Source organism: Microplitis mediator, chromosome 11 (assembly GCF_029852145.1).
Source record: "Microplitis mediator isolate UGA2020A chromosome 11, iyMicMedi2.1, whole genome shotgun sequence".
Lineage (NCBI taxonomy): Eukaryota > Metazoa > Arthropoda > Insecta > Hymenoptera > Braconidae > Microplitis > Microplitis mediator.
The window spans coordinates 17,577,377-17,586,995 of record NC_079979.1 but is presented as its reverse complement, the minus strand read 5'-3'; the positions used below and the strand labels follow the sequence as shown (position 1 = coordinate 17,586,995).

The following is a 9,619-nucleotide window of genomic DNA, read 5'->3' as shown; positions in this document are numbered from 1 at the left end:
TTCAGGAACCAGGTCAAGATTTTCTTGAGCTGAGACTTTGTCGTTCAGAGAAAATTTCTACTTGATCCAAGAAATTGAGGTTTTAAAAAAAAATTTCTGAGTGAAAAATATTTATTTTCACTCGAAATTTTTTTTCTGTAGAAAGAGGTCAGAAAAAAAAATGAAGAAAAGAATAAAAAATAAAAACAATAAGAGCGACATAGAAGAAAACGACAGTTGTGTAAAGAAATACTCATGTGGCAAAAGTATGAATGAACCTGCCTCATGAGTTGATTTAAAACATCACTAGAGTGGGGATTGTTGAACGAACGGTTCGTGTACGAGGAAAGGAAAATGAAGAGAAGACACCAGAGGGAGAGTAAACGGAAAGACCCGAAGAATATAAAGAGGGGAGTTCGTGGAAGCGAGTGAGATAGAACATATGAAGAATTGTTGTGTGTAAAGAACTGATACGAGAGAGATAGTAAACTACGACCGCTTGACCTTCATGTGGCCACGCAACTGAATGAAACGCCTAGCTGTTGAGTGACGCAATGATACTAGAGACTGAAGGAACGAAAGAGATAAAGTAATTCAATGAAAAGGAGACAGAAATAAAAAATACACAACTCAAATGATTTAAAAAAAATAAGTTTAAGTCGTTAAAGATGTTTTTAAACAACTAAGTCATATTCTATTAAAAAAAATATATTAATCCTCGGGTAATATTTTTGATATTTCGTAATCTTGTAATAATAGAATATTATGCAAATACAAATCAATATGTTAAACAGATACGTTATCGGATTGATTAAAGCTCTCGAAATCTGTTATGGAAATAATTATAGAATAATAAGTCGACTCAGTAATGATTTATAAATAACCTTTTCTTCTTTCGGTTGCTAACAACTAAGAGAATTGCCAAAGAAAATAGTCATTAGGATTCAACTCATTGGCAAAGAATTGTTCATTGTACTGAAAACTGGTGTTACTTGGTCTGAGGTTCCCACTATACTACCTGAGGAGACCCGAGACCTTGCCTTTTCAGGGATAACGAGATCAAAAATATCCACCGAAGAAAACCATTTAAATATACCTCGAGTCTTTCATTTTTTCAATGGAATTGCAACTGAAAATTTTATTTTAACCACACCCGAATACGAGCAAAAATTTATACGATTATTGTTTTTCATAACGAATTTAATTTTCTAATTGAAATAATACACAGAAAAAAAAAATTTATTGGTGCAAAAAATTTTTACTTGCCCTCAGAAATTTTTCGCATTATAAATTGAAAACGAAAATATTCTTGGGATGAAAATAAAATTTCTTAAGAACCGTTTTCAGATAATTTTGTCCAAGCTTTTCTCTGAGATAAAAACCCTAAACGCTAAATAAAGACACAGACCCGATGCTTTACTCCATGAACTAGCGAAGTGCACTTTAATTTTTTGACAACTTCCATTTGTTTACAAGAAAAGCTTGGACAAAGTTTCCATTTACTGTACAACAAAGATAGTACCGTTTATCCACTTGAGTGCGAATAAAGAAACAAATGAAAACGCGTCTTAAGCCAAGAAATATTTTTTTTCTGTGTAATTTTTAGCATAAAAATTGTGCTTTTTAAATAATTTATCACTAAAACTAAATAAGAATTCGGATAAACCGCCAATTGGTGAAGTGCCTAACGTGCTTGGTTTAGTAATACGTCGGCCAGGGTTCGATTCCACCGAGGATCAAAAATAAAATCTGGGCGCAATTACCAGTTAGTAGGAGGTCGTTACTGTGGGATCCAACTGTACCGACACGAACAATGCACGAGGCTTTGTTTAATTTAGACCCGTAGTTACAATTTACGACTTAAAAAACTTGATTTACAATAATAAAAATAAAAAAAAATTATTTCTAATTTTGTATTACGATTAATTTTAAACGAACGTCAATAAAAGTTTTTATTATTGATATAATTATTATTGTTATTTCAATTATCCAGACACGAAAATAAATTCGGTTGTCAAGTGAAATTATTAGTCATCCTGACGTATATATATTTATTTTAAAATATATTTATTGATTGTCATAACTAAGAGCGACTGTAAATTTAATAAGCTGATTAATTAGTAAAGTCAACCGAGTGAGCTTCAATGGATAAAATCTTTCTCTATTTCAACTTGTACTACCATTCATACTGTCTATACTTAGATTTATCAATGACACAAGACAGAAAATTTCCATTATACAAGATCAGTTATTAAAATTTATAATGTTAAATTATTAAATAACCAATCAAATTTTGCTACGGTATAAAAAGAACCTTCACTATTAAATTTTAAAACATGACCTCTGTCGTTTTTACTTACTTTCAATGCACGATGATCAATAGGGTAGATTTTTCGAGTTAAAAGACTTTCTTCATAAAAATCCTGGTCCTCATCATCGTAATCGTAAAGTGAATCGATGTCCATGTTACCTGAAAATTATTTCATTCTTTAAATTGTTTTTTTTTATAACTATTATAAGTAATAAAAAAAAAAAATTAATACTAGACATGAACCGAATTCAGGGAAGAGAAATCTGAATGGGGTAAAAGTAGTATTTGTGCCACTGCTACATTTTTCCTCCAAAAAATAAAAATTCCGTTGCAACAGAGCGTAAATTTACTAAAATATTTAATTTTAATTTTTTAAAATTCAAAATTGGCGGCAAAGTATGTACCTGAAGATCGGAACGTTTTGCTTAGAACGAAAATAAGAAAAAAGAAATGAGAAGTAAAAAATCTGCTGCATCTAGATTTCGTAAATTTTTCGCACGTTACCCGAAAATGACAGGCCACCCTCAACTACCCCTTAAGTCGCCATTAGACACGAATTTCATGAATTATTGTTATTTTCGGTGCGTGAAAAACGTTTCGATCTTCAGGTACATGGTAAAGTGCCAAAATTTGAACCTCTAGTCTTATTCTAAAGCTTCTAAACTTTTTCAAATATTTGAATCTATTAATTTTAAGAGTAATCATAAATAATATTTAAGGGGGATAGCCACTGTGAAATTTAAAAAAAAGAATTTTTTTTTTTTTATTAAATCAAAGTTTATATGTTCAAAAATATGTATCTAGAGTTTTATATGAAAATTCCGAATATTTTTCAAGTTATAGTCCTTTTTGTGACAGCACGTCAACTGACCGTTGCATCGACTAAAAACTTTAAACGCGTTTTTCTCAAAACTACTTTTTTTTTTAACTGGTGGCATCTGTAATTTTCATAAATATGAACCGATCCGCAACTTTTTTTTTTTTCGTATTCATCTATTCAGTAGCTAAAGTTGCACGTAGGGGATTTTGAAAATTTTGATTTTTAAGATTTTTTCGGGCTGTTTGAATCCAAAAAAATGAGAAAAAATAACGAAAAAATTTTTAATGTCGCCATTTTTTTTCAAATCCGAATTTTCAAAATCTTCTATGTGCAACGATAACCACATGCATACAGATTACAACGCAGTTTGTTTTTTTTGTTTCTGATAATCCATTTTTGAGTTAGAGATGAGACCGTGGTGGGGGAAATTTTTTTGGTGCTCCACAAAAATGCTTATAACTTTGAAACAACATGATGTTTTTTAATAAAAATTTAGGAGAATTATCTTCAATGTATACTTTATAAAACAAAAAAAACCCGATCCCCAAATTCCTTTATTATTCCAGTCAAAAAAATTCCCGAAAATCACCTATTTTTTCGATCCTCACAGTGGCTATCTCCCTTAATATTGATTCTAAATTTTATGAAATAAAACTATGAAATTTAATACCTCTGCCCGACTTTTCATCATTTTTGTTAAAAGTTTCATAAGATTACGTATTAATATTTTGAATAACGTTCGTAATTTTACAAACCCTGTTCTGAATATTAAGAATAATTGGGTTAATTTTCATACTTGACTTGATCTTAAATTAAATATATTTTTCAATATGAACTTTTGAAAGCGTACTAAATTTTCAGAAGTCTTTTAAATTTGAAACAAAGCTGTTAAAAATTACGTTACAACTTTTTCTCTGAATGTTCAGACAAAAAAATAAAAACTCGTTTACTTTTCGAGCATCTTTTTATCTTTGATAAACAAAAATCCGTATATTCACAGAGAAGTAATAGAAGAAAATGTTTTTTCACCAAAAACCAAAAACTTAAAGAAAAGCCGCAATGAATTTCATCAAAGATCATAAGAGTAACAAAACTTGTATGTATGTAATAATTTCTTTATATGAGTATGTACTCAAAAGTAGTAACATTAAAACCGAAAATTATGATAATTGAAGAGGAATAAAAATCTATATAATTTAAACTGTTTGTTAGGTTGTTTTTTTATTATAAATATGGATATTTGTAAAGACCTAAAGCGGTTACGGAGTTAAGATCGAGTTACTTTGACCGCTCAAACGACAGGTGGTGAGTGTAAAAATGGTTGGATGAAGATGACCAGACACTACCATCTCTGAGACTCTCAACCGTCAATTCTCTCACGGTCTTATTCGAGTACACAACCAAAACCTTAAGTAAAAACACACTACACTTCAGGGTAAGATCAAATCACCCATAAGTGATATGTTATTACAGATTTATTATGTTTGTACAGAGTTACCCGATACAATTTTTTAAGAAAAGTCAACTTGGGATTTCAAAAATTTGTACTCTAAAAAAAAAAACTATACAAAGTTTATTTACTTTAAATAATGGAAATTTAAAATTTCAAAATTGCAATAGGACTTTTTGAAGTCGTACTGTGACATGGAGATTAAAAGAACTAAAGGTTAAGACCTCAATACTTTGAGGCTCACCGTTACAGAGAACCCTGAGGATCGTTTTTACTCTTAAAAAAAACTGACCGATGTCCATTTATGTTAAAGCGAACGCTTTGCTGTCCATTTAACTTCCATTGCGTCTTCTAAGAACCTTTACTCTACCAGACGACTAATATCTTATTCAATCGTTTCTGTTTTTATTATTCAACGTGTCTCGAGATAAATCCGGTATATTAAATAAACTTTGAGAATCCGAATCGCGAATTTAAATTGAGATTCTGAATCTCAAATTTATCTGATTATAATCAATTAAATTATCGATCTCGTGAATTTGAATTTGATTTATCTACTGACTACTTTATCTTAAATAATTTCAACGTGATTATGTAATGTAAGAAAATATTATTTTATACATGTAAGCTCAGTAGATTATGCTGGTCAAAGAGGAATTGTGATTCAATTTAAATATTTTTTTATTTATTTTATGTTAATAAGTATTGATATAAATACCAAAGGTTTTTCATCAAATCAAATCGATTTTAAATCAATGATTATGCTGGTAGGATTCAAAGTTCAAATCATTTTTTTTTTATATTTATTATATTTATGGAAAATAAAAAATTACTGATTGTAATACTGCTCTCAAAACTCGTGAAAATAAAAATTGAAAAAACGTTGGCTTATAAAATTCAAAACTTTACTCAACGACAAACTTTTTAAAATTCAAAAGAAGAATCAATGATTAAATTTTGCACTGAAATTAATGATAAAATTTATCACTTTTAATGGAAAGTCAAAAACTTTTACAAAAGAATTCATGTGTACACAGAAAAAAAAGATTTTTTGGCGCAGGAAATTTTTTCTCGCCTTAAGGAAATTTTTGTTTTCTATTTATAGTGCAAAAAATTTCTTAGGAAAAGTAAAAATTTTCTGCGCCAGAAATTCTTATTTTCCGTGTAGTAGTCAGTAAATTTTTTTTCTCCTTTGCATTTTCAAAAGTTTATGTACCTGAAGATCGGAGCGTTTTCTGCGCAGCGAAATTTTAAAAATTCATGTAATTTGATTACTTAAAGGTGACTTAAGGGGTAATTTGGGGTGGCTACAATTTTCAGCTGACATACTAGCACCTATGTGAAACATTTTGGAAATATAGATTCAGTAGATTTCTTACTTTTCATTTTTATTTCGCAAAAAACGTTCCGATCTTGAGGTACACAGAAGTTTAAATTTAAAAATCGTTCGTCATTGTGTCATATTTTGAAGTTCAGAATAAGTTCCAGTATGAAATTTTTATCACGACAAAAACTATAAGAATATAGTATTTTATTATTGTATTAACTATGGTAATGTTCATAATTTAAAATAATTTTCCTTATTGAATTGATAGAAAGTTTCTGCAAAAAATATTCACAAAGAACCAAGTCATCAAATAAAGTCACATATAGATTTCTTTTACTGTCGGACTTGAATTTTAAATAAATATGTTAAAATAGTAATAAATAAAAAGTATATTTCTATATAATTCAATAAATTTTTTGTTTTAAAAACTAGTAATAAATAAATTTATTAATACCCATAAATTTAATTGCTACCAATAAGAAGTTAACCCGAAAAATTTTTTTCCCAACACATTCTCATCAACACAATGCCCTTGGTGAAACTAAAGCCATACAAGATACTTAATATAAAAGGGAGTAAAAAATTTCAAAATTGTCTCAAGAGCCCATAACAAAAGCCACCCGCATTCAGACATTCTAGATGCAATTTAACCGAGACCCAATACGACGATATTCGAAGACTCTACAGCTAAAACAAGCCGTTCTTCATCAGACTACATTTTTTTTTCTTTTTTTGACTCGCCTTCCAGTTGCTTTTATAATCCCACCCATTTCTTGCTTAAAAAAAAAAAGAAATCTAATCTAAATCCGAATTTAATAAAATCCCGTTACTGTTTCTTGAAAAAAATATTTTAAATAAAACCGCCAAAGATAATTCATTCAAAATAGTTTAAAAAATTTGATTATCTTGCAAATTTTGTGATAACGTTAAACTCTACACAGAAAAAAAGGAAAAATTTTGCATTGTAAAGTGAAAACAAAAATTTTCTTACGACTAGAAAAAATTATAATCCTCAAGTGAGTGGATAGATGACAATTTTCGTTTTTTTTTCTACAAATAAATTACAAAAAAAAAAAAAAAAAAAATATGCATATGTAGAAAATTTGAAAAACTTCAGGTGCAATTTTTTGAATTATTTTTTTTTTTTGTAATTTACCGTTTTTAAAAAAATCCAAAAAATACAAGACATGTAACTTTAGATGATCCTGAAGTTAGCAGACAATTAGTAATTTTCGGTTTTTTTTTTCACCAAATTACTTACAAACAAACAAAAACTAAAAATATGCACATGTAAAAAATTTAAAAAACTACAGGTGCAATTTTTCAAATATTTTTTTTTTTAGGCTTATCGTCTAAAAGAAAATCCAAAAATTATTAGACGTCTGCTAACTTCAGTATCATAATTTTAGTAATGAGTGTAAACGTAGCAGTCATTAGACAAATATAAAATTATTAATAGAGTAAATAATTAATAAACTAAAATTTTTTAAAAATGCGCATTTAAAAAATTTTCAAATAAATAAGTGCATTTTTTCAAATATTATTTTTTAAATTATTTACTCTATTTATTTGTAAATTTAAATTTGTCTGTCTGCTACATTCGCACTCGTTTTTAGTCGTAAAAAATTTCTTGATACAAAATTTTTTCTCATCCCCAGAAAATTTCGTCTTCAATTCATAATGCAAAAAATTTCTCCAGTAAAATATTAATGTCTCTTCCAAAACTATAAATTTTACTACCAAAGAACAAAACTACTCCAATAAATATTTTTTTGCCCATTCATTAATTCCCTGATGATCTCTCATGAATAAACTTTGAATTTAAAATATATTTAATTATCTTCTTTAAGACCCATTAATTTCTACATAAAAGCAGCATTTACCAAAGCATCAGTAAAGCGATACATTATAAACATTACGATTTAAATTTATATGGATTAATAACTGAATCAGATAAGATTGTAAGCAATACTTTAGCAATAATAAATATATATCTTTATATATAAATATATATATAGAATACAAAGCGAGTGAAAAGGAGATCTAAAAAACGTATGTTCGAGTAAACTTTTCTTGTCTTTCTTTAAAAATCTAAAACTTCAGCCCCTTCTATTTTCTATTCTCAGTCCATCTCCATCTAAATTCTCCGGGGCTTTACTGATGCTTTGCTGCCACACTGTATTCTGTATTCTGTATTATGTGTAGTAATGCCTTGATATTAGTTTAGCTTTCAAGCGTTTACTTCTATACCAGAGTGTATCAGACAACGGCTTTGCCGTAAGAAAGAAAAAGAAAGAAAGAATTAACGCGACGTTGCCATACCAAAAGGTCCAGTACATGGAACTTTAGATACTTGATACAAAAAACTTATTTTTTTTTTTTTAAAACAATTTTTTTTTTTGAAAATCTCCATAAATAATTCGGCGATAAATAAATAATAAAAAAAATAAAAATAAATTATAAAGCAATAAAACAATAAAATTTTAACGAGTGTTTTTTTCGATTATTAAATTATTGATACAAATGGCTGGAGGTAATTGATCGATAGTTAATAAAATTATTTTAAGCGTTTTATTATGATTCACGAGATACGATTAGTCGAGGTATTTAACGATGAATTGTTAACACGCGATTGGAAATCACGAATGATAAAATTTATGTCCTATTAAAAATAACAAGAAAATTTTTATTTTTTTTTTTTAAACAAATAAAAATTATCTCTGTAATCCACTTAATTATTAATATGTATATATATTCTTATATAATAAAAATTAAATTTAAATTTTCCGAGTGACTCATGAGTAAAAAATAATACTAAGTTTGAAAAACAATTATTATTTTTCACTTACGATAAATGCGATATCTTAATTGTCTGTCTAATCAACAGTAAAATGTATGTATTTCTATATTTATATGTATATATGAAAATAAATAAATAAATAGCTAACCTTCGTAAGTTTGTATTTTTTAAAACTAGTTGATGTGAATCCAAGATTTGAATTTAAAATTTTACTTTTTTCTTCTCAGTAAATTCAAACACTCAAACAATTGACACACAATTACTTGGTAAACACAATCATAATTTCACACACATTTATTTTAAAGTAACAAACTGATGTAAGAAAAATTATAATAATTGTTTTTTTTATTTATATCAGCAGCACATCTACTGAGAATGAGTGGAAGATAAGAGCGTGGCGATGAGTCTCAGTACTGGTGGGTTCATGAATGAAACTGAGAATGGGCCGAAGGGAGATGGAAGTTAAGCCTAGCCTTCACTAACTTTAACGAAATTTACCCCCGCCAATTGACTCAACTTTGTAGTCGCGCCAACTTAACTGAAAACATTTATCTCATTCTATCTTCCCTCTCTTTTAAACTAAGCGCCCCTCTTTTACTCGGTTACTTATTCGCTCTTTTCCCCTTCCCCTTCCCAGCCCCTTTCCCTGGTTCTGGGAAAAAAAAACTACTCGCTGCTTTTTTTCTCTCATTGCTATCATTTTTACCTTTTCATTCTGGAACCTGGGTATGTTATCATATATTTTTTTGTATTCATTTCTTACTCTTACTTACTCTCACTGTCGCGGTCTTTCTTATCTGGTCCAAGCTCGTACTTTTGATTACTTTGTCCCTCTAGTGTTCGTGCACACAATCACTCCTACACGTTTCACACTCACATCAATCGGAAGTTAAGGAGGGTCCGGACAAAAAAACACCGGCATGATTAGCATC

General features: G+C 28.7%; 1 protein-coding gene across 3 annotated transcripts in view; it reads right to left on the bottom strand.

The window, feature by feature from the left end:
* The window catches only part of LOC130677879 (ETS-like protein pointed), a 71,460-nt gene extending 62,332 nt beyond the window's left edge, over window positions 1-9,128 (bottom strand). For 2 of the 3 annotated variants that reach the window (XM_057484776.1, XM_057484778.1), the window contains exons 1-2: window positions 8,836-9,127; window positions 2,340-2,449 (exon numbers count right to left, since the gene is read on the bottom strand). In XM_057484776.1, coding sequence (XP_057340759.1) covers window positions 2,340-2,444 — 105 coding nt within the window. In that variant the 5' untranslated portion in view covers window positions 2,445-2,449; window positions 8,836-9,127. Of the gene's footprint in view, window positions 1-2,339; window positions 2,450-8,835 lie in introns of all 3 variants that reach the window. The other variant, XM_057484777.1, reaches the window with a different exon arrangement.
* Window positions 9,129-9,619: the final 491 nt, after the last annotated feature.